We start from the raw sequence: 26290 nt of genomic DNA on the forward strand, positions 1-26290 counted from the left end.
TTCTAGATTAATTTATATATTTCTATGATATAATTCTACATTTATTTTATTCAGTGATTCAATATTTTTTAAAACAAAAACAAAACAGGCACTGAACTGAAGGTGGCAGCACCGAGTGTTTACATTATGTCAGCCTATTTGAAACTGAAGTGAACTCGGTGTTCAGTGCAGGAAGAGCATTACATTCACAACGAACGCATTCATTATGATGAAAGTTGTGACGCGACATGTCATATTTTCCCGTGTTCATGTAGTTAACCGCGTTAAATATCTAGGCTATATACGAGCCGGGGTTTGCTGATATAGTAGGCCATTGGTCTGCAGGTGGACACAACTTCCTTACTTGAGTGAAAGTGCTTTACAGATAGCCTCCTACTGGTCAAATATTACTCCGTTACAAGAAAAAGTTGTAAAGACCGATTTTTACTTAAGTAAAAGTACATTAGTAGGTAAGTATCAAAAGTAAAAAAGTAGCCTAGGCTATATGTCAATACATTGATTTTTTTATTGTTGTGTAATAGGCTAACTTACTTGGAGTAGGCCTACCTTATGCCTCAGAATCTATGCCTGCCTACCCTCTTATCAATATACCGGTAGGCCTATATATATTTAAAAAAAAAAAAATTTAGAACACATTTTCAGTAGTGTGGGATATGTGAGATTGAATTGAATTGAAAGTGCACTCAATAACGTCCACAATGGTTTCGGACACCCAAATGGCTCCTCAAATAGTGCCCTATTTAAAGTTTTTTTTTGGCTTTTAGTATGAATATGTTAGCCTTACTGTTAGCTAGTGTGCTCCAAAACAATGACAAAATTTGCATTTAGAAGACCAAACCCAACGTTTAAAATGAAAATCAGAAACCAACATCAAGTCAAGTTCTGATGTCAATCCATTGTCGCGTTTCTGACGTCAACCTGACTTACATTTCCAACCAAAATGCAACCCCTGCAACCAAAATCATCCCCTGACTGACATTTCTACAGTACTTTCTACTCAAGGACCTTGACAGAAATGTAAAATGAATTATATTTTTCTTTCAAATGTAGTGAAGTTAAAGTAAAAGTTTTCAGAAAAAATAATACTCAAGTAAAGTACAGATAGGCCTACTCAAAAAGTGTACTTAAGTACAGTACTCAAGTATGTACTTTGTTACTGTCCACCTCTGTTGGTCTTTCATTGTGTAACGAGATACCTACTCTCAAAACCAATTGAGATGCCTTCCTAAACATATTTTTGGCCATCATCATGCGCGACGAGTCAGCTTAGATTCCTACAGAGGGTGCATGTCAGCTCAGAGCAAATAAAATCTCTGAACGTTGTGTTTAGTCAAATAGTGATCACAAACCACTGTATTTTGTCCGTTGTGAACACCTCTGAGAAAAGTCACACCATGTGACAACGCTGTTTTAGTGCTCTTTCAGCAGACAATCTAGACAATCTAAAAACAAAATAATTATACTGACAAACAGCGGAATTCATTTGGAAATACACTGGAGTTGAACTAGCAGAATACAGTGGAACAGTCATGTTCCGGGGGTAAAACTCTACGGTTGTTAATCGGTGCGGCTTCTGTGGAAGCCAACAGCCCGCATTATTTCAATATTTTTTTTTTAATGAATCGTGTTTATCAACCGGATTCCTGGTGGACAGAACTACATTACCCATGATTCTGCAAAAAGTCTCCACCAATCAGAGAATAGTTAAAAATAAAACACCAAGAAATCTCCCTATGTACCATTTTTAACGCGGAAGTAAGGTGTTTTCTGTGTGCGAGACTTCCGATTTATTAGCCGCTATGGGAAATAACAAATATATAAAAGTGCATTAAACTGTAAAACTGTTTGCGCTACAAACCAGCCTGTTTATAATTAAGACAATACATTAAAATAATATGGTAAGTAATACCAGTTTGCAATATCAAGCAGCATACCAAGCTTTTTTGTAGGCTACAGATCCAAATTACTGGAAGCGAATGATACTGGATGCAAGACGCAATAAAATGTAAAATGGCCGTGCCTGTTCTTAACTGAAAAATGAGGTGGATAACCTCTCAAACTTTACAACATTACTTTTATAGGCCTAACTGTCATTTGCATTTCGATTGTGTCGTTTGCAATGCATCATGGGATTGTAGTTCTTTCCCTCGTCTTGTATCTTTGTCTTTTTTTGTCTGATTTTCAAATACATTTAGTTTCAAATCAAAGTAGCTCATCTGGTGGCCAACTATAGTCGCAAGTTCTGTCATTAATGGTTCAATGGAAATTGCGATCATATTTGGCTATGCTTTTGAGAAACGCACCCCTGGTTGGTTTGGTTCATGGTTTCTGATGCATTATCGATTTTATTTATTTTTTTCTTAATGGGGAAAATGCTCTCTGTGACTTAAAATTTACTGATAGGCCTGTTGTGGCTATACCCAGATAGCAATGAGTCGTTGCTCCGGAGGCAGTAGAAGCGCCTAATCGCAAACACGTTTGTGGGCGGGCTTTTTAAAAGCGAAATTTTCGACCGATCTGCCGCCGCTTGTATATATATTTTTAATATTTAGCATGCAGTTTTAACAAGAATAATGATTGATCAAAACAGACAAATTTCCAGTTGCCGTTTTAATTGGCTTTATGCACAGCTGCACTACTTCCTGAACTTCAGGCAGCTCCTTTGTTTCCTGTCTGCCATTATTGGAAAAACTGATCAATCCAGGTGTGTCTGATTATTGTTATTGGTCAGGCACACCTGGATTAATCAGTTTGTCCAATAATGGAAGACAGGAAACAAAGGAGCTGCCTGAAGTTCAGGAAGTAGTGCAGCTGTGCATAAAGCCCATTCCACATTTATTTCAAAGTAGCTACAGTAGCAGGCCTAACTGTCATTGAAACAAAATGTGTCAGATCACTGAAATATAAATAACAGAAGAAGAAGAAAAAGAAAAGAAAAAAACCCATATAAATACACACACAATAAAGAACATGCAGGTTTCCAAATATATTTTGGTTTTTTTTTAAAACAGCCTTACAAGTCAATTATAACACAATAATTGTTAATAAATAGGCTAATTAATAAATAAAGAGGTCAGCTCTGTGATGAAAAGAATTACCAATGACATGCTGACCAGCCTACGTGTCTCTTTGATAAACAAAACTTGACGTGTATACATATATAAAATCTATATATAAAAATACTGAGGAACAAACAGTAGTAGAACACACCATTATAACTGCAATGCTGACCTGTGGCACAAGGATTTACAAGCTATATTTAACAATAGAATAACAGTTAAGCACTGTGACGTTATGAAAAAAGCAAATGTTAAAAACAGAGTAGCCTAAGTAGAATATTTGGTACCAGGTAATGTGCAATATAGGTATGAAATAGGATTTACAAACTATACATAGCCTACCCTATTCTCATCAACTACAAATTCCACTGTCACAGGCGTTCAGTTGCACCAAATATACATTCATAAGAGTATTTTCCAAGAACGAAGGCCACTGAAAAAAGCAGGGGTGCACAGTTGTTGCATTCATAGATAATAAATACAATACATATGGTTGCACTATTATTATTGACTCGAGACGTACGTGACCAATAAGAGACACGTTTTGAGACACGTACAAAGCCCCGCCTATTCCAAGACCCACGTTCTCGCGGATTGACATTCTATCCGTTCCTAACATTTCTGTGATTTAGAGACGCACAGCTCTGTACATTAACAACCAAAGACACCCTGAATCATTTCTTCTCTTCTAATGGATGTTACAGAAAGGTTTTAACTGTGGAGATCCGCGCCTCTTTCCTGCCTTCATGTCAAGCCTTGGGAATAGTGTGTATTCCACATTTCCCACTCTCTGCCCCTAGCTTGTCCATGTCGCTCCGGCGCGTTTCGGGGCTCACGGAGAGCTCCGGGTCTGCCGAGCCGAGCAGGGAGTTGTTCGAGGCCTGCAGGAGAGGAGACCTGGAGCGGGTGAAGAAGCTCGTGTGCCCGGAGAATGTGAACAGCAGAGACACGGCGGGCAGGAAATCCACACCGCTGCACTTCGCTGCGGGTGAGTGCCACTGTCATTTATTCTATTCTATTCTTCTATTCTATTCTATTCTATTCTATTCTATGCGTTTTATTTTCTAAAACAATATTCTGTTTTCTATTTTCTAGATTCTATTAATTTATTTTCTGTTATTTTCTATGATTATATGCTATTTTGTTTCATCGTCAATAATGTATTTTATTACTGTACAATTTGTATTATTTCCCCAATAGAAATTGTATTTGCATATCATCATTAATAATTAATCAACTATAAAAGACAAAAGCTTCGTAGCCTAATTTTATATAGGGTTTTTGAGATTATTGAATTACATTTTTTGTTGATGTTAGTGTAAATATATAATTAAGTTGGCTACTAAGAACACCATGTGCTTATGTTGTTTTTGGAACACTTGAAATCACTTATCATTATTGTAATTAATTATATGTACATAGACACTGTTGCAATATATGTGTGTATGTATATATATTGTAACAGTGTCTATAATAATTACATATAATATCATTGATCTGAGAGATTTCTGCCCCTCTATTGACAGCTACGCAACTACCACTTTGACGGTTCAAAAAGTTAATAAAGAGATCGTAAAACTAATCCATATGAACTGAGTGGTTTAATCCACATTTTCTGAAGAGGCTCAATCGCTTTATATTATGAACAGATTGAATTTAGGCTTTAATTCACATATAAACATTCATCAATTCATCAGTTGTGAACAGAATTTCAAGCATGTTCGCTTGACGTGCCAGAACTAATGAGGTTCATTCTTACGTGTTACGCAGCACGTTTGAGCTTCAGCAAGAACCATGAGGTTTGTTTTCGTGCGTCAAGCATGTTTGGTTGAGCTTCTGTTTATGTTTGCTGATCAATGTTAATATGTGAATAAAAGACTGATGTGAAATGAAATATGTTCATCATATAAAGCGATGGACTGTTCTGTGGCAGGTTTTGGCCGTAGAGATGTGGTGGACTACCTCCTTCTAAACGGTGCTAACGTGCACGCCTGCGATGATGGTGGACTCATCTCGCTGCACAACGCCTGCTCTTTTGGTCACGCTGAGGTCGTCAGCCTGCTTCTGCAACACGGGGCCGATGCCAACTCCAGAGACAACTGGAATTACACCCCACTCCACGAGGCTGCCATCAAGGGCAAGATCGACGTCTGCATTGGTAAAACCTGGTGCCTCTCAGAAGTTTACACTATAATTTACATGCATTTATAATATTTTGTTTTGATGAGAAAAGAACATCAAACGTGGATCTCATTTATGTTGAATGTTTAATGCTGTTTGTGTCATGTTTGTCATTGGTAGTTTTACTACAACATGGTGCTGAGCCAACCATCCGAAACACTGATGGAAGGACAGCGCTTGACTTGGCTGAAGCTTCCACCAAATCTGTGCTGACCGGTGAGTGACCTCTTGAACTTCTTGAAGCTTTAGTCCACAGTCTGATTCAATGTAATGAGAGAGGAAGACTGGCTGCTGGGAAATGAAACAAACTCATGCCTCATTGTACAGTGTGAACAGTGTAGTCCGATTAATAAAATAAAAAAATATTTTTAACAGATTATTTTTAACTAATTGGTTAAAAATTCATTTAATTTCAAATTTGATTCATTTAAAAATATTCACATAATATGTAGCATAGCCTACATCTATAAGTTCACGATATTTGCCTTTAAAATGCACATTGTATGGAGGAAATCATTGAGCAGCATGTGGAATTTAATTTAGGTAAATTATGGATAAAAATGATTTTAACGGATTAAATATGATAAATATTTAAATTGTTTTAATGAATCATTTTGTTTTTTTTCTTTCATCTGTTTAAATGATTAATCGAAAAAATAATTGACAGATTCATCGATGATCAAAATATTTGTTAGTTGCAGCATTACATGAGATTTTTATTGTTTTTTATTACGTGTTTCTGGAATACTTGATTCTTAAGCTGGCTTCACGTGCTATTGGAAATGTCCTACTTTTCCACTTCTGTAGTTGTGATTTCGAGCTTGTCTCGCTCCAAGTGCTTTGTTGTCGAAAAGAACAGAAATGAGAAAACCAGGTTTATTCTTGCCTATTTATTGGGAAAATCTTATTAAAGACAAAATTATATTTAGTGTCCCATTCATTGACAACCATATAAACCTTCACCGCACTATCTAGATAGTCAGTTTGCTGACGATTCTGGAATTTCACTCAAATACAGGCTGTTTTCGCTGTGTACAGTATAAAACACACATTATGCTTCAAATGGTTATTCATAATGTAAACATGCACTACTTTAATGACAAGACAAGGGGATGGAGCTGTTGTGGAATCTCCGCCATGTTTAAAGTTTATGGCCCGCCCAACTCTGGAACTTGGGTATCAAAATTATCCTAGAGCTTCCTACTACAACTTGAGAGGGCGTTCATGCCCAATTTTTAACTAGGAAACTTGTATTTACGATAATTTAGAGTTATTCCCACAATGCTTACTTGTTTTTTAGACTGTGTTTAGTAAGTGCCAATTTTGTAAGTGCCATGTTCTACTGGTGTCTTGGCTTTTAATTTGTGCTCAAATGAGATGGCCATTTATGTTAATATAGCCTACTTCATTCTTTCTTCAATCTAGGTGAATATAGAAAGGATGAACTTCTCGAGAGCGCAAGGTAATAACAATTTAAGCTCAATATTGTTCAGGAGACCTGAGGAGAGATGAATATTGCTAAGCTAAATTGCTGTCGTGACTCGCATTGTTCTTTTAATTGACTTGCCGCTCATTGCTTTTATACAGAAGTGGAAATGAAGAAAAACTGATGAGCCTCCTCACACCATTAAATGTGAACTGTCACGCTAGTGATGGAAGGAAGGTGATTTATTAAATTATAGTTCATTTAATTTATATTTAATCTAATGTTGCCTCAAAATCTGTTGACAGTGGGATTGTTCATGTAAAACAATCCTCAAATGTTCTTAACATTACCGAGGCACTCAAATAAAACGTAATGTAGCCAGACATTTCATACAGTATGTAATCGTTCTAGGTTCTACATGCATCTATGTGTTTCTGAATGGGTTGTGTGTTGGTTGCAGTCCACCCCTCTGCATCTGGCCGCGGGCTATAATCGTGTGAAGACAGTGCAGCTGTTGTTGCAGCATGGAGCCGACGTGCACGCTAAAGACAAAGGGTGCGATTTCTGTGTTGAGTGTGACTTAAAATGCCGTACAAGTTAAACTCTATGCTGTCAGTTAGCACAGAAATAGATCCCCTTTGGTTTGTTAAAAAACAAATTAAAACTTCTGTTTACAGTAATGCACTTAAAATGGACGTCTACGTGTCAAGACGCTCTGCAGGGATAATTCCAGTCTCTTTTTACTGTCTTTACCACCTTCATAGAGATGTACAGAACCATAATGGCTTCGGATTCTGCAGCCAGTGAGATTTCTTGCTCAGTGGATTTGACCAATAACGATAACTAGTTTGGCCCACGCTGGCCGATAACCAATTAATCTACACAAACACTATAGCATTGAAAATAGATATGTAACATATGTATTGTATGTACACTCTCTCACTTTATTTCCTTGTATTTTAGAACACTTAAAAAAAATTATTTAATCAAAATAACAAAATATGTATTACAGTGACGATAAAAAAGAGCTGAAATTGAAAGCGTTTCTGATATGTTTCTGTTTCTGTCCGCTGCATGACGATGCAGTTTGCTTTCTCGTATCACTAGCTTTAAATATGCAACTTCGCTGGATAAATAATGCATTAAAGCGACCAGCTGGATATAAACTAGCCTAATGCAAATAGATGTCACAACCGTGACATTAAAAGTACAGCCTCACATGTAAAAACAAACACCACGAGGCGTCAGTGATAGTTTTTATTTCGCCTCTTGAGGCCGCTCTCGTACTGTATAATGACAGTGCACCCTTCTCAGCCGCTCCAGCAATGGACACATTCCTGAAAAACTATCGTATTTTTGCCGATTAGTCAAAATCGATCAAACGGTGGACCTCTAATTGAAATAGTCTGGTTTAGTGTTCTGTTGCACGTCAGCAGAGTTCCTCTGAAACCCTCCACCTGCCTAGATCTGCTGCAGGATTTATGTATGCCGATTCATTAAGCAGCAGCATATCTTCTTACATGCTCACATAGTATGAGTTTTCACGATCAAGAGTTGTCATGATTGAAATATTATTAAATATTAATTAATTTAGATATCGGCCGTAACATGCAATTTATTATCAGCCCACCGATATCGTCCAGAATTTTAATATTGGTGCATCCCGATTCCCTAGTTAAAAAAATTGGATGTACAGACGAGGTTAATATTCAATTCTATTACACGAGTCTCATGTTAACCTAACTTATATAATTGTGGCTATACTTTCGGAACAGTGTGTATATAGACGTAGCTATAAACACTTTCTTTGAGGAATGTGACAAATTTGACTTAACTTTGACCCCAAAACATTCTGATAAAAATTGTAGTCTTCTTTCATTGTTGTAGTCACTAAACCTATCTACACTATCTTACACTTGGCCTTGTGTTTACAGTGATCTTGTGCCTCTTCATAATGCCTGTTCATACGGTCACTATGATGTAGCTGAGTTGCTTGTAAAGGTATTCACACGTTTTTTTGTCTGCTTTCTTGTTCTGAGTTCTTTCATTTGAGTTGAAGTGGTAACTAACTACACTCCATCTTTTCCTTTTTTCCGCAGCATGGAGCCTGCGTCAACGCTATGGACCTGTGGCAGTTCACACCTTTGCACGAGGCAGCCTCAAAAAACCGAGTGGAGGTCTGTTCTCTCCTGCTCAGCTACGGGGCCGACCCCACGTTCCTCAACTGCCACAACAGGAGCGCGATGGACCTGGCCCCGAACACCCTGCTGACAGAGCGTCTGGCGTGTACGCGTGTGACTGCTGCTAAGATCAGCTCGAGTTTTGTTTGCTGCGTAAATGACTGATGGGGTGTCTCTCTCTGTTGCAGATGAGTTCAGAGGTCACGCTTTGCTGCAGGCGGCACGCGAGGCGGACATGGCCTGCTTTAAAAAACACCTCTCTCTTGAGACCATCAACTTTAAACACCCTCTAACCCAAGAGACAGCTCTAGTAAGGCTAGTTTTCTCTTTTTTATTATATGTGACCCTGGACCACAAAACCAGTCACATGGGTAAATTTTCTTAAATTGAAATTTATACATCATCAGAAAGCCGAATATATAAGCTTTCCATTGATGTATGGTTTGTTAGGTAGGTTATCATTTATCATTTATGTTCGCGATTGTGCTGCATTCACTAACAAAAATATATGTTTTATATATAAAAAAAATTCAAGATTCTTTTATTAAATAGAAAGAGCAAAAGAACAGGATTTATTTGAAATATAAATATTTTACATTATAACATTATAAATGTCTTTACTGTTAATTGAATGCACCCAATTTTTATTAAAAGACTCAATGACTGTAAAAAGCATATTTAAAACTATTAAATCCTATTGAATGAGCCACGATTGAAGAGGTTAAAAACATATCCACACACCTGTGAATGCTACTATTAAACACAAACCATCTAAAGAATAGAGATTTGTATAGGTCTTGAAGTGAATAAAAGAGGTTTCTGCGATTGTCTTTGATAGCATTGTGCCTCCACGTCGCCCTATCCCAAGAGGAAACAGATCTGTGAATTGCTGCTCAGAAAAGGAGCCAACGTCAATGAGAAGAACAAAGAGTGAGTCAGTCGCGTTGCTCGGGTTTGCAGGGTTTGCTTAATGATCGTGTATCATATTCAGTAATGGCTTCTGGATCTCTGTCTTTCACACAGCTTCCTCACACCTCTGCATCTTGCCGCGGAGAAGTCCCACAATGACATCATCGAGGTGTTGGTGAAACACGAGGCGAAAGTAAGTGAGACTTTTCAGCTGCAGTGAAACATATAGAGAATTAAACATAGGCTCCACAAATGGCATCACAATTATTCTGTCAGCCTTTACTTAAGCCATCAGGATGAAAATTCATGAATCTGTGATTCAACACATAACAAATGAATAACTCGAATGAACTAACAAATTAATAATTAATACAAACTATTCAACTACTACAAGTATATCCACCTTTACAAACAGTACACTCACATTTACATTGTACTATATAGTGCTATTCTATACTATATAGCAACTCCTTAAATGTTATATCATCAAAAAATTTAAACTATATAATCGCCCAGCAATATATTAAAAGTGAAATATAGTACATCCTGCTTTACCTGCATACATACAGTATGCTCACGTACTGTAAAGCAAAATATATTATACATCTTGGCTGAGTGATTGTTCATATCTTCGTAAAAGGTAAACTGTATTATCGCAGAGCTCTATAAAATTGTATTTACATACAGTATACTCGCATAGGGTGTATACAGTAATATATCACAAACACTTGATTTATTTTGTTGCAAAAATGTAACTAAACTATGGCACAGCTCTTTATATAACATTCACTATATAAGTATCTCCAACTTTATCCGCATGCATACAGTATACTAGCGTAAGTCAAAAAAATTAAAATATATATAAGGCAAATCTCAACTTCTTGATTGCTTGTACTGTTGCAAAGTGTAAACTATATTTTACCCCAGCTCTAATCTGCCTAATGCGACTATAAAGATATTATAAACATTAGCATGTGTGTCATATGTGTATATATATATAATGTGTATTGTGAAAAGCGCAATACAAATACATTTTACTTCACTTTTGATTGAACATGAAATCAAAATCCATTTTTATAACACCGATTTCATCAGTACACAAACCAGTGACTTCCCATATCTCAACCCCTACATGTTTTGTCTTGTTGAATATCCTGTTTCAATCGGAAATACATCAAATTATTTTGATATGTCTCTCAGTTTGTAAAAACAAACAAAACAGTAATGCAAAACAGTCTATGGTGCCGTGAACGTGTTGTTGTGACGTGCAGGTGAATGCGGTAGATAACCTGGGTCAGACAGCGCTTCACCGCGCAGCTCACTGTGGTCACCTACAGACCTGTCACATGCTCCTGAGTGCTGGATGTGACCCGCTCATCACTTCCCTGCAGGGCTTCTCACCCTCTCAGATCGCCAGTCAAAGCATTCAGGAGATACTGCAAGGTGACGCTTCAGTTCAACTTCACTATTTACCCACCCTCATGTCGTTCTAAACCTGTATGACCTTCTTCTGTGGAACACACAAAAAGAAATTTAGCAGAATGTTTATTCAGTTTCATTGTTTACTTGTATGGAAAAGATCAGCATGAATTTGTGGTTTGTTTACAATTGTATAAAGTAATACGGGATTGGAATAAGAATGATAAAATACCTAAGGTGACCTAATCCTTTAAAGTGCCCCATTATGCATTATTTCAGATATTACCTTTCATGTAGTGTGTAATATTGCTGTTTGTGAATGTAAAAGATCAAAGTGCATGACAAATGTAATTATTGCTTTCCAAATGAAAGAACTGAACGGCCTGAAACGAGTCGTCAATAATTCCCGTCGTTCTTTCCAAACGAACAGAGTAGATTTGTAACAAATTAGCATAATTTGCATAATGCCAGCCTATGTTCGTCATCATTGGCTGCCTCCTCTGAGACCCTGAGGAAGGCTTTTAAGCCGAAACAAGTCAGTATATTTGTACATAAAATGTAAAGTTCTCTTCACCACAAATGTTGCTGTATTTCTCTTTGTTTCTCGGCTGCCTGCGAACAACATCTACTTTGACCCGTCCTCAAACACTGTAGTTGTAGCTGAGACTGGAAGAATTTGATTCGTGTTGTCGAGAAGACGCTGTTTTCTGCTCTGCAAAAGCAAATCCTCTCAGCTACTTCTTCCAGTGTTTCATTATTGGACTCGGGCTCAAATTGATACGGTAAAACTGATGCCATTTTTTGCTGTTCGCATCACTGTGCACAGAAGTGCTGAGGAAGCCTCCGGAGCTGAAATTCTGATATATTATTCAGTGTAATGGCCGTTTCATTTCCGACACACACAAGCAGTATAACGATCAGACTGGGCCATTAGACCAATCAGAGCGGAGTAGGCTCTCGGAAAGGAAGCATTTAGAGAAACTAAATCCTTTATTGTACTGTTTCGGGCACCGTGAGAAAAGAGCTGATGCTGCAATGTATATTATGAGGAAATGTCAGTGTTTTTTTTACCTTGAATGCATGTAAACCGATTGTAGGAGACCTTCAAACTAAAATTAATAACCTTTAAAATAACATAATCGGGGCAGTGGGGCACTTTAAAATAAACACAAAGCACATAAATAATGTTTTTTTTTCCTAGAGGGAACATTTATAGGCAACTCAGACACAGACAGGCAGCTGTTAGAAGCCTCCAAATCAGGAGATCTGGAAGTGGTGAAGGTGAGGACTAAAAATACACCAAACGGTGTGAAATGATCAATTTCCCCCCCGTGTAGTTGTGAAATCATTATGAAGTTGATTATCCCAGATTCACATGTTAGGACTGATATATTGTTTTTTTTTACCTTCTCCATGTAGAAGCTCTGTACTCTTCAGAACGTGAACTGTATAGACGTGGAGGGAAGGCAGTCCACACCCCTGCACTTCGCGGCGGGCTACAACCGTGTAGCTGTGGTGGAGTATCTCCTGCTGCACGGAGCCGATGTGCACGCTAAAGACAAGGGGTGAGATGACAAAAGTTGAGTTGCGTTAGAAGTGTGTTGTCGCATGTCCAAGAGACGCTGTTTTTTCCACCCCAGATCTAATGCAGTTAGTGTAAGGGGCGTGACGTTTCCGAAACATGCTGGAAGCGGTTGACCAATCACAACATATACTGATCCAGCCAACCAATCAGAGCACATTGCACTTTTCAGAGGGACTTCATAGAGACAGGAACTAAATAGAGCGTTACTGACAGACTGGGAAGAGAGGAGCTGCAACAATGTTAAATATGTAAAAAATCAAATAAAGGGATTTTTTTCATTATTATACAGATTATATTACTCTGGTTACAGGTTTTAGTACTCCGCCAAAAATTACATAATACATTTTCTGATTAAATAGAAATAGACTGTTAAAATGAAAAAGACAGGAAATTTATTTTCATTTAAAAAAGTTTTTTAAATAAACAAACAAATTAATAAAATACAGTTATTTAAAATCATTTTTTACCAATCTAGTAAAGTTTTTCAACGAATTTCATAAAAAAAAAAAAAAAAATTATATACATTTATAATGTTATACTTTGTTTTATATTGCCTTAGCAGTAAATGACAAAAAAGCGTAATAACTCTGTGTTTCTGATACAACGGCTGAGGGAGTGCCGACAAATTTGACATCATTCTCTGTTCAGACTGCCGTAATCAATCTCTCCATATTTTTCCCCTCTTTTGGAAAGTTGTGGAAATGCTATCATGATTTTTTTCTTTCGCTATCAGGTAGTGGGAATACAAAAATTATATTTGTTGTCTTCACCACTATAGAAGTTTACTTAACTATGACGACTTCCGCTTATGAGAAATGTGAAAACGACCCATTGGTAAGATGATGATGATGTCTCTGTTTTGTGCTACATAGTGGCCTGGTCCCCTTGCACAACGCCTGTTCCTATGGGCATTACGAGGTCGCTGAGCTCCTTGTCATTCACGGTGCTGTGGTTAACGTGGCCGACCTGTGGAAGTTCACCCCACTGCATGAGGCGGCCGCCAAGGGCAAATATGAGATCTGCAAACTGCTGCTTCAGGTATTGAAGAGCTCCGGTTGAAATCAATTTCTCAGGCTTTGAATTGAAATCATGTCTATTATCAATGGCAGCAAAGTGATGGAGGAAGCACAGTGTTCAGTGCTGTGTTCACTACGGTGTAACAAAGTAATTCCTTGACACAGCACGGTGCCGACCCGACCAAAAAGAATCGTGATGGAAGCAGCCCTCTGGACTTGGTGAAGGATGAGGATACAGACATTCAGGATCTGCTCAGGGGAGACGCAGCACTGCTGGACGCCGCTAAGAAAGGCTGCTTAACTCGCGTTAAAAAGATCTGCACTCCAGACAACGTGAACTGTCGAGACACGCAGGGACGTCACTCCACTCCACTGCACCTCGCAGGTAGGTGTGGGTCAAAGTATGCTTTCATATAATACTTTACTTAATTTTAACTCGTTGACGTTGTGTCTGACCAATAAGGTTTTTTTTTAATGGCAGATGCTAATACAGATATTAGGCCGATATATACATTAAAAATGTTATCACACAATTTATTTAACAAATTGTAAATAACATGCACAACATTTTTGCAATAAAACTATTATATAATATTACTAAAATATTGAAAAACTTATACATTTTTAAAAGTTAACTTAATATACAAGTAATCTGTTAAAACAGCAGGTACTAAAATACAGATTTATACTCAGACACTTAAAAAATGTATAAATAAAGAGAGTAAACAGTCCGTGTAAACACAGACTTACTAGATTACCGAGCGCACTGAGAATTGCATTCTCTCAAATGAAAACAGTAATTATGCACACAGCACATATTGAATGGGTCGGAATCTATCAGATGCACAGTTGATTTAATGGCAAAACCCGAACCTGGAGACCTTTTTAAACATTCTGGCTTTGTAACGGTTGCTACATTTGCATTTGGAATCAGTTTAAGTGCAAATAGTCATTCAAAATATACTTAGTCTATGAAGTGAACTCTACAAAACATGTGCTCAAAAAAATGTATCAAATATCTGAAATATGAACAAATTGAAAAAGTATATTTTCATGTTGGTGGTGTTTGTTTTGTGTATGATTAGCCGGCTATAATAATCTGGAGGTGGCTGAATATCTGCTTCAGCACGGGGCAGAGGTGAACTCTCAGGATAAAGGTGGTCTCATTCCCCTACACAACGCTGCATCTTACGGGGTGAGTACTGCTAACATGATGGAACATGATCAGTTATTTTCACATTTTATTCTACGACATAAAACACACCAGTAATACACCACTCGTGATTTTTAAAGCTTTTACATGTCTTGAAAATGTAGTTGCTAACAAGTGGCAAAATGTTGCTACAAAGGTTGTCGAGGACATTAAACGTCATCACCTGAACAGGTAAACTCGTCTACTCTCTTTCAGAGCCCTGTTGTGTTTATAATCGCAAATGGAAATTTTTTTTTTTTAATCATTAAAGATTGAAAGAGTTGTTGGAAGCTTATTGGTTGTGACGTTGAAGTTGAGTGACCGTGGTGTAGTTCGTTTATGGCCTAAGGTTAGCTTTTCATTTCTGGTAATTGTATTTAGGCTTCAAAATTGAAAAAAGTTGTGAAAATTCTTGATGATAAAAACATGCAAGTATCATAAACTTTTGTTGATCACGGAGCTTATTTTTTGCAATGGTTTAAAAGACAAAGGAAAAATCCTAATGGGTTTTTGTCGAGGGAACCAGTGTGATGCTAACTTCCAAAAATATCTCATCACTGCAGCAGTCTATCACAAAAGTCTGATAGTCTGTAGTGTGAAAGATCAGTTTTCCTTTCTCAACCAGATATCTGCAACCTTATAAACATTTCTTAAATGAATAGTTCACTCAAGAAATGTTTCACAAATATGTCTTCCCAAACCCGTATGGCTTTCTTTTCTCCATGGAACACAGAAAGGGATTACATTTTTTTTTTAAATGTGTTCCAAAAATGACAAGGAAACACCATAAAAGTAATCCATAAGATTCCAATATAGGGGTGAGCGGGGCACAACCTAACGCGGGGCTAGTTGTAACACACATGGTTTAAAAGATTCCACACACGCCAGCATGATAAAACTTAGTATATTTACAAGTTGCCATATCAACACTATATAGAGAAAAAATTGCGCCAAAATTCTAAAATCTTTGGAAGATATCACAGAACATTTATTTAACTATAGCAAAAGTAAATTTCTTACTGAAGGTACATTTTCATCTTAGTTTTTAGTGTTTATACACAATCAGGCAAATCTGCTATTATTTTATGCTCCAATTTGTTATTTAAGTTAATAATTGTATTTTATCGACAAAATATTTTAGTTTGTCATGTATATATTTTTTTTATAGATCTGATAACATATGGTCATGTTACAATGTGCCCCTCATATGTTACAATGTACCCCACCTGTGGGGCATGTTGTCACATTTCACTTCCATTCTTTTGGGGTAAATAAAGAAAAAAGTATACACTATTAATAAAACAAAACCACATAATTGTACTAGACATGTGAAATTAATGTGGGGAAAAAATAAACACTCTGAACCTGTAGTTGATTTACACAAAGAGAGAAAGTCACAAAGTTTTAGTTTGTGTCCAGCTCTCAAATCTCATTTGTGCTTCAGCATTTTTAAATTTGGCTCCAAAAATGTTCAGTCATACATGTTTGGAATGACAGTTTATAGTTGTGCAGGTGTTGTTCACCTCGTCATATTTCATAACCTGTTGGGGAAGGGAAAAGTGTGCGGTGCCGTTTGGCAGCCATGCATATTCATATTCAGACACCAACCCGAGAGCACGACCGCTCCATGTGTTTCATTGCAGCATGTGGATGTGGCCGCTTTGCTCATCAAGTACAACGCATGCGTGAGTGCCACAGATAAGTGGGCGTTCACCCCTTTGCACGAGGCGGCGCAGAAAGACAGGACCCAGTTGTGTGCACTGCTTCTTGCTCACGGGGCCGACCCCACGCTCCGCAACCAGGAAGGCCAGTCGCCGCTGGACCTCGTGACGGTATTCTCTCTTTCTGTGTGCATATTGGACAAGCCACATCAGGGAAAGAAGATCTTTCTCTTTGTCGCCAACCGCTTATCTACCGTTCTGTTTATTTTCTGCACCTCTGATACAGTTAAGCCGTCTCAAGCCAAACTTCTTATAATCAAGTTTTTTATGTCATAAATCTCTGTTTTATAGGGTTGGTACTTTTCTTTTTGTGTATTCAGTGCTTGAGGAGGCTTACTGATCATTCCATTCAACATTGTCTGAAAATACTCCACATTTGCACATGCAGTGACGTCTGGAGTGGGATAATATGCCTGTCTGATGCCTGGAGGAAGATATTTAAAGGGATGGATCAACCGAGAATGAAAATTCTGTCATGAACGCAGCCTCATGACATTTGAGTTTTGAAAGGAGCAGCTTGAGCATTCTTTAAACTGAGGCTGCAACTAACGATTCGCCAATTCATCTAATGATTATTTTTCCCTGATAAATCTATCAATTATTTTCTGATTAGTTAATTAATCCTTTTGTTAACTTGCCAATAAATAATAACTGTATCTTCTGCCATGATTTTTTTATTTAATTTTTCAATATTTTCTTTAAAAAAATCCCAACATAAAATATAAGGTGAAAAAGAAAATTTAAAATCTAGTTCAAAATATTAACAAAACTATAATAGTATGTAAATGACACTAAAATAACACTGGGGTGAGTAAATGATGACAAAATCTTCATTTTTGTGTCAACTATCCCTTTAAGCAAGGATGCATGCCAACAGCTTGCTTATTTGAAATTAGCATTTTCACTGGTCTTGTATACAAATGCTTCCTTATTTGCATTTTTGTTGCTGAACTCACGGTCTACATGCTTGAGATCTGACTGACACTCACATAAGTTTGTGACTAAATGCGAGTCAGTTTGGGAGACCTGCAGTCTTGTCTGTCTCAAGAAATTGGTCGTTACTTAATTGTTTGGGACTTTCTGATGTTGCGCATCTCTCTCTCTCTCCAGACGGACGATGTGCGAGCCCTCCTCACGGCAGCCATGCCTCCTTCAGCGCTGCCGGCGTGCTATAAGCCCCAGGTTATCAGCGTCTCCAAGTCTGCGGCAGTCGTGCCGTCCACCCTCACACCGCTCTCTTCAAACTCCAGTATGGACGGCCAGTCCGGGATGACCACACTTCTGCCGTCTTCTGGAGCCGAGGGGGCCGTTGGCATAGAGACGAAAGAGGAGGGTGGGTTAATTCAAGATTCATGCTTGTAGCAATTATTTGCTGACTACTGAAAGCTTTTTGTAAATAACCTGTTGGTTTTTCAGGTCTAGCTATGGAGTTGAGTATCAGCCAGTTCCTTCACAACCTGGGCCTGGAACATTTGCTGGAGATCTTTGACAGAGAGCAGGTAATTGCTCCAATGTTTTTTATAGTCAAGACCGAGTTCACAACAAAACTGAGACCTTGAGTTTTAGAGTCGGAGTTAGACTACAACACTGGCAAAGGTACTTTGAAACTTTAGCTTGTTAAGATAAAAGCAAAACACTGAAAGGGGTTTTGAATGAATGAACAAGATCACAATATCAAACCTGAACAGGTAAATTTTACCTATTTATCTGTATCTAAATTATTTTTGTGAATCTTTTGATTTACATGAACTGTCCGAAAGAAACAATTGATTAGAATGAATGGAGACTTTCCAATGCTACATATGTGACAGAGAACTGTTAGAGATGAACTGATTCACTAGAATGAATCAGACTTTCCAATGCTACATAAGCGAGAAAGAACCATTTAGGATGAACCAGTTCAATAGAATTAACTTGCCTTTACCGTGCAACAAATGGGACAGATACAATTTTAGGAGGAACTGATTCACTAGAATGAAACTGACTTTTCAATGCCATTTATGTGAGAGAGAACTCTTTAGGATGAACCAATTTACTAGAATGAATCAGACTTTCCAAAGTGACACATGTGAGAGAGAACCATTTAGGATGAACTGATTCAGTAGAACGCCACTTATGTGAGAGAGTACCACGGGATGAACCGATTCACTAAAATGAATCCGACTTTCAAAAGTGGCATGTGAGAGAGACCGCTGTAGGATGAACCGATTCACTTCTGTACAACCTGTAGCAAAGCTTAGACTTAAATATTTGTAATCTGTTCATCTTTATTTAATTTCCCCCAAAATATGTTTTAGCTTGAGAACTGACTGAAATATTATAGATACTCTAGAGGAACACGATGTTGAGCACTTGCTGATCAGTGGATTAATACATTAGTCACGTGTGGTTTGTGTCGTTAGATATCTCTGGACGTCCTGGTGGAAATGGGACACAAAGAGCTGAAGGAGATCGGTATCAGCGCTTACGGTCACAGACACAAGATCATCAAAGGAGTGGAGAGACTTATTAGTGGACCGCAGAGTAAGAGCCTCTTCTTTCATCTAGAACAGTTCATTTGAGAGAATGCTTAATTAGAGAGAGGGCTTAAAGATCACTTTGATCTGTTTCCACGGAGAACTCTGCTTGACGTCGGATCTTCTTCTCAGGACAAGCTGCTCTTTTACTGGGGTCATTTTATGCATACGTTTATTTACTTATCCTGAAGTCAACTTTTAATGTTAAACAAAGTTATATTGTCAAAAATGATTTCATTTATCAGCATTACAGTTAAAAGTGATGTTTTTTTTAAAGATTCTTACTCTCACTCTCACACACATTTATGTTTTAGCTAATATTAATATATGTGATTGATTGCAATGAATTTAATGAATTGATTAGCATATTTAGGGATGCACCGATTTGCCCCGATACCGATAACCAATAATTATTTATATTTGAAAGCCGATATATTGGCCGATAAATCTATATTTTTGAGAGCCTGATTACAAAAACAAAATGATAACATTAAGCATGAACATATATCGGCCGATACCAATATGGTGGCCAATATATTGTGCATCCCTAATATATTAAAAAATGTATTGAAAGCTCTGATACTAACTAACTGTACAGTAAACAATTGTAATTATTTTTCCCCCTTTTTGCTTTGATTACTCATATGACCCTTTAAGATCGTAGCTGAAGCTTTTGTTTTGTAGATTCTTTTGCACTTAAATATTTATATTCCCATCCCAGGTTTAAACCCTTACTCTACCCTGAACACGACCAACAGTGGAACAATACTGATAGATCTGTCTCCAGACGACAAGGAGTTTCAGTCCGTTGAAGAGGAGGTAGAGTTTTGTTCATATGTTTATCATTTCTCACTTTGATCAGCATCTGCCTCAGACCCTTAGATATGTGTTTAACATAATCGCAATCTTGTTATCCTCAAGTGGACTAGGAGAATCCAGTAATAGAGCATGTACATGTGGCTTATGAAGCCGTACAAATAAGTACCCTTGGACAGAATGTGTAGAATAATTATTAAAACACAGAGGATGTACTTTGGTTCTCTTGTGTCTCTGAACAGATGCAAAGCACAATAAGGGAACACAGGGATGGCGGCCATGCGGGTGGCATTTTCAACAGATACAACATTGTGAAGGTAAGAGATTTAGTTTCAATCGGTCTTGGAAAGCGAATTAAATTGCAAAAAGTAAATTGATTTTCCTGGGCTGGAAAAGTCATGTAAATTAATAAAAATTTATATTTGAGACCTTGAATGCAATCTTAGTCCCTTTGGATAAATGCAAATAAAGGGTTTTTTTTTTTTGTCTTGTTTAAATAAATAAAAATATATATTTTTGCTGTTCCAAAATATGTCCTTGTTCTTTTATACTGTACAAGTGTGTATTGTGCTCTTTAAAAAGTCTCTCTTTCCATACCAAACCAAAAAATGTGGCGTTACAATGCCCCTGGCCAAGAAACTCTTGGTATAATAAAGAAAACACTTTCTAATATTATTTTGTTAACATTTGTTAATCCATAAGGCATCGTGAACTAACAAGAAACAATACTTTTATAACATTTATTAATCAATTTCTAAATTTTAAAAATTTCAAGTTATATAAATTATAATCAATTAATATTACCAACAGACATTATTTTAAAATTAACAATTATATGTTTATAAATTCAGTATGTGTAGAAAATGGTTTATTGTTGCTAGTTCATGTCGTTTAGTTCAGTAGTTCATCCCTAATGTATTAAGTAATGTTATCAAATTAAAAAGTGCCACTAAAATCTTTTCTTTTTGGTCCCAGATCCAGAAGGTGTGCAACAAGAAGCTGTGGGAGAGATACACTCATCGCAGGAAGGAGGTTTTTGAGGAGAACCACAACCATTCCAATGAACGCATGCTGTTCCATGGTGTGTGATCTGTCTATCCATCCAAGGCCTGGTGTAAACGACTCATTCTTTCACTGCTCTTCTCAGTAGGGCTGTAACAACTAATTGATCATTAAAATAATAAAAAATAAAGAAATAATCAAAGACTTTTTTGAGGCAAAAGTCATTGTTATTAGGAAGTTAATAGTGCGAATTGTGACCAATAATTTAATAAAATAATCATTTTTTTTAATTAAAATTATTATTTTTGGATTTTGTGTGGATTATTTTTTTCCCATTTGTTTAATCTATTAACCGAAGAAATAATCAAATTATTAATCGATTATCAAAATAATCATTAGTTGCAGCCTGATTCTGATCAATCGAACCTTGATGGAACCTTTACTGCTTTCCCAGGTTCACCGTTCGTAAACGCCATCATTCACAAGGGCTTCGATGAGAGGCATGCGTACATTGGGGGAATGTTCGGGGCCGGGATCTATTTTGCGGAAAACTCTTCCAAAAGCAACCAGTATGTTTACGGGATAGGAGGAGGAACAGGTTGCCCTCTTCACAAGGACAGGTCATGTTACGCGTGTCAGAGGTGAGATGAGATCCCGTTACAGCGAATGGAGGCTCTCATTTAAGTGGCTTCACGTTTCCCAGCACGATGTGCCGATCTAAGTGTTTTTTCAGCAAAGTGTTCTTCTCCAAAACCTTGAGGAGAAATTGATTTCCTATTTCCTTTCTAAAGTGCTCATGCTCTTGATTTTGGCTCTGTCTACCCATCCCAGGCATCTTCTGTTCTGCCGTGTGACTTTGGGAAAGTCCTTCCTGCAGTTCAGCGCTATGAAGATGGCCCACTCGCCACCAGGACACCACTCAGTCACTGGCCGGCCCAGTGTCAACGGTCTTGCTCTGGCCGAGTACGTCATCTACAGAGGAGAGCAGGTGATACAGCAATGGGCTCTAGAATTATCTATCTATAGTCAACATGAAATGACATTCTCAACCCATTTTAATTCGGAGACAAAAAGTATAGGGCAGATTTTTTTTTTTTTTTTTTTGCATTTTACTCGGATCGCGAAAGTGAGTGTTTCATATTATAATAAAGCAAGAATCATTCAAAGAATCAATCGAAATCACTCAAGAATCAATCGAAAATTAGTGTTTCATATTATTAATAAAGCAAGAATCATTCACAATTTCTAGTCTATTATTCTAAATAATATTGCAAATATTTCTACAAAAATAAACAAAAGTTTCCCATATTTATGTCATTTGGCAATGTGTACACTTCTGTTCAAAAGTTTGGGTCTGCTCACCAGGGCTGTATTTATTTGATCAAAAATACAGTAAAAAGAATGATATTGTGAAATACTTATTTTCTATTTGAATATATTTTAAAATGTAACTTATTCCTTTGATGTAAAGCTGAATTTTCAGGATCATTACTCCAGTCTTCAGTGTCACATGATCCTTCAGAAATCATTCTAATATGTGGATTTGCTGTTCAAGAAATATTTCTGGCTATTATCAATGTTGAAAACAGTTTCTGCTGCTTATTATTTTTGTGGAAATGATGATGAATAGGTGAATAGGAATAATGAATATTGGTGAATAGGAAGTGCAAAAGTAGAGCATTTATTTGAAATATAATTTTTTTTGTAACACTATAAATGTATTTACTGTCAATTTGGATCAATTTAATGCTTTCTAATTGAATACAATGAATTGCTATGAATTATAATTTATATATATATATATATATATATATATATATATATATATATATACTGTATATATATATATATAATGGAATATATATATATATACTGTATATTGACAGATTCTATCATGTGATACTAATACTACATTTTTCATTTTGCATCCCAAGGCTTATCCGGAATATTTGATCACATACCAGATCATCAAACCGGACGGTTCTTCAGATTAACACACGGGTCTTTCCGTCTCAGAGGAGAGAAACTGCTTGTTTACTGCATGCAATTTTTATACAATGTATAACGTTATTCTTCTCTTCCTACATCTGTCTGTTTTTATCTCATTTACAGCAACTTATTAATGAAATGACCGACAAACTGGCCTTACCAGTTCAGTCACTAACACTGGTTACAAAAGTTGCATTTCCTTTATCCATCACAACGTTTACTTATTTATTTTACAAAGACAAATGTATATATTTTGTACTAATTAATTTATCGATGTTTGTATCATAAGAGATCTATGCCTGAGATGTAAATGTTTGCCACTATCCTGCAGCTTTACACAATGTGAGTACAGGGATTTTTCTGAAGCATCAGACCAATTGAAAAGCATCTAGTATCTAGCAGAACAGGATGAGACTTAATCCCAATATAAAATGATCTAGAAATGTCTTCTTGACAGCATTGTTGCCCTCCAAAAAAAAGTATGAATTTAACTTTCAAAAAGACGCCGTCCGTCATCCCACAGGATGTCCCATATTGATGCAAGTGTTTAATTGCTGAACTGTTTAACAAGATAACTTAATATTTGCTTCATTCTCAGTCTGCAACATATTGGGTGGTTGAACGAATTGTTTCTGGATTTTTATATGATTTTGATGTTTTTTTGTTTTGATTTTTTTAAGTAGTTCAGGAGTATTTGTACAATGTTGTGCATGAACATGTCAGTTTTTCCTCGTAATGTCATGTTAATGATGTGTTACTACTACAAACAACGGCGTCAACAACAGTGCGATCAAATAAAGAGACGCTTTTTATCAATCTCTGGTATTGTTTCTGTCGTTATCACACGAGTGAACCTGTTCCTCCATCTCAGTGCAGCAGTCATTTGTAAAACTAACAAATGGCCAACAGGAGGCAGTATGTGCTTTAGATGAAACTGAAAAGCCAAACTTTAAACCTACTGTACTGGGTGAGTAGCGTGATTGTCACTCACGACGAGTAATATATTCATGTACAAAGACATTTACATGGTAAATTATATTTAAAAAGATACTTCAAAGAATAGCGTGGAACTACTACAGGGGCAGAGTTGGCCTTTTATTGCAAAGGTTAAATGCAATATAAGCTCCATGTAGAAACGAATGAAAAACTACACAGAAACTATGATGACAAATTATTTTTTAGCTACCATGGTAGTCTTTGTTAGGATTTCTCCCATGATATATTGTCATACATATGGACAATGGTTGTTTTGTTTTTATAAATTATGTATCAGTTCACATTTTAAAAATTCATTTGCCCTGTTATCTTTAATCAAAATAACTTCATTTCCCTCTTGCAGCGACATCTCTTCTTTTGTGTTTACTGAAACAAGGGCGGGAAAACCTATCACCATTAGACATTCTCTGCTATCACTCACATCATGACATCACAACACGAGGCTCAAAATCAAGTCCCGCCCTACATTTTCTCTTGTTCGAGAAGCCAGAAAAGACTATCAACCTCCGTTCCTTGTCGACTTTTTAGACTGTGTTGCCGTGTTCTGTTTAAAGTCCCTTGCTTCAGACTGTAAGTATTGCACATTGCAAATTCAATAACTACAATGAGCTCAGGAAAAACATGTTGCTAATCCATGTCAATGCATCTATTAGCCAGCTAACGTTAGCTGCTTGAAAAAATAAATAACCAATTTTATCATGAAAGAAAGATAGATGTTTTAGTCTCAAAACATGTTTTTAAGACCGCTCAAACCTTCTTTGTGACACTTGTCTGAGCTTCTAAAGGTAACGTGAGTGGTGACGTGACATACATTTCAGGACAGATTCATACAAAATAATTACTTTTGTGCTGCAGACTTTTTCGTAAAAGTAGAATGCTTTTGAAAGAATCAGACTGTCAAACACAAACCTCTCTCTTTAAAGCAAAGAAGCCTTGTCTGCACTTATACTAACTGAATCACTCCCAGCAGTGGTGAACTACCTACAAGTAAGTCCCCATTTACTGCTCCCTCAAACTATCTGCAACATTTTTGGTAAAAACACAAAGGCTGAAGCACATGAAGAGAGTCACCGGTGTCGAAACCACACGAGATACTCAGTCAGGCCCTGCAGAACAAAACTACTTCAAAAGTATTCGCAAGAAGTGCCAAAGCTACACTTATGTGTTCAATTCAAGAAAGTTTAGGATGTAAGTTCTACATCAAACAACAAAAGAAGTAGGCCTATATTATTTTTAATAAAATAAAAAAAAAGGTTTTGCTTGTTCACCCAAAAATTGAAATTCTGTCATCATTTACTCACCCTCCTGTCATTCCAAACCCATAAGACTTTCACTTTCGTTCGTATTTGAAATACAAAAAAATATATTTTCAGTAAACCCGGAGAGATTTCTGTCCCTCCATTGAAAAACCATTCCACCGTAAAGGCTTCACAAAGGTTTATAAAGAAGACATTGTAAACATAATACAAAAAAAAGATGTGACATTATGGAACGTGCCATTTATTGCATTTACCTTTTTGTCTGTCTCATAATATTTTGGACTTTAATAACTGAATGTGTGCAGATTGTGTGCTGTGGCATGTGTCAGGCTGTTGACAGTATTCAGTCCAAAAGTTTTCTGAAGCTGTCTGACTATCACAATGCTCATATTATTCACTCAAGGTCAAGGACATATAACAGTATAGCAGGGCTGCCAAGCTGTCCATCTAACTGTCTGGACATTCAATAAGCCTGAGCTGTGCCAGTGCTGCTACTGCCGCTCAAAACACATTCTTTATTGCTCCTAGAAAACTGACATAAGAAGTCTCTAATGCCTGCCAAAGCTGCATTTATTTGAACAAAAATGCACCAAAAAGTAAAATTGTGAACTCAAATGTATTCCTGTGATGCAAAGCTGAATTTCCAGCATCATCAATGCTCCAGTCTTCAGTGTCACAATCATTCTAATAGGATGATTTGCTGCTCAAAAAATTATTATCAATGTTGAAAACAGTTTTTGATGCTTAATATTTTTGTTGAAACCGTGATACTTTACCATTCAAAAGTTTGGGGTAAAAAAAGAGAAATAACTTAATACTTTTATTCAGCAAATATGCGTTAAATTGATCAGTGGCAGTAAAAACATTTCTAATGTAACAAAATATTTATATTTCAAATAAATTCTGTTGTTTTGAATTTTCTATTCGTCAAAGAATCCTGGAAAAATGCATCTCGGTTTCCACAAAAATATTAAGCTGCAAAATTGTTTTAATGTTTTAAACATTGTAATAACATCATAATAAT

At 36.8% G+C, this 26290-nt stretch overlaps 2 protein-coding genes across 7 annotated transcripts in view; both read left to right on the forward strand.

The window, feature by feature from the left end:
• The first annotated feature begins 149 nt into the window (after positions 1-149).
• Positions 150-23826, forward strand: LOC306989665 (poly [ADP-ribose] polymerase tankyrase-2-like). Of its 2 annotated transcripts, XM_079595572.1 has the most exons (27): positions 150-449; positions 3860-4047; positions 4993-5217; positions 5361-5456; positions 6666-6702; positions 6828-6903; positions 7127-7221; positions 8601-8667; positions 8766-8952; positions 9035-9156; positions 9685-9776; positions 9870-9948; positions 11027-11198; positions 12376-12455; positions 12594-12739; positions 13632-13797; positions 13941-14160; positions 14861-14970; positions 17799-18021; positions 18105-18187; positions 19091-19211; positions 19926-20023; positions 20263-20337; positions 20996-21101; positions 21477-21663; positions 21854-22010; positions 22957-23826. In XM_079595572.1, exons 2-27 carry the CDS (start codon positions 3867-3869, stop codon positions 23014-23016), a joined length of 3261 nt encoding a protein of 1086 aa, XP_079451698.1. In that variant the 5' UTR covers positions 150-449; positions 3860-3866; the 3' UTR covers positions 23017-23826. The 2 variants fall into 2 exon arrangements, with proteins under 2 accessions (XP_079451698.1, XP_079451697.1); XM_079595571.1 differs by lacking the exon at positions 150-449 and having other exon boundaries at positions 3629-4047.
• Positions 23827-24439: 613 nt separating this feature from the next.
• Positions 24440-26290, forward strand: part of tbc1d12b (TBC1 domain family, member 12b) — a 38402-nt gene continuing 36551 nt past the window's right edge. For 2 of the 5 annotated variants that reach the window (XM_079594604.1, XM_079594606.1), the window contains exon 1: positions 24440-24577. The gene's annotated coding sequence lies outside the window, so the exon portion shown is untranslated. The remainder of the gene's footprint in view (positions 24578-26290) is intronic. The other 3 variants (XM_079594608.1, XM_079594605.1, XM_079594607.1) reach the window with 3 other exon arrangements.

Source organism: Phoxinus phoxinus (assembly GCF_949152265.1).
Source record: "Phoxinus phoxinus genome assembly, chromosome: 21".
Classification (NCBI taxonomy): Eukaryota; Metazoa; Chordata; class Actinopteri; order Cypriniformes; family Leuciscidae; genus Phoxinus; species Phoxinus phoxinus.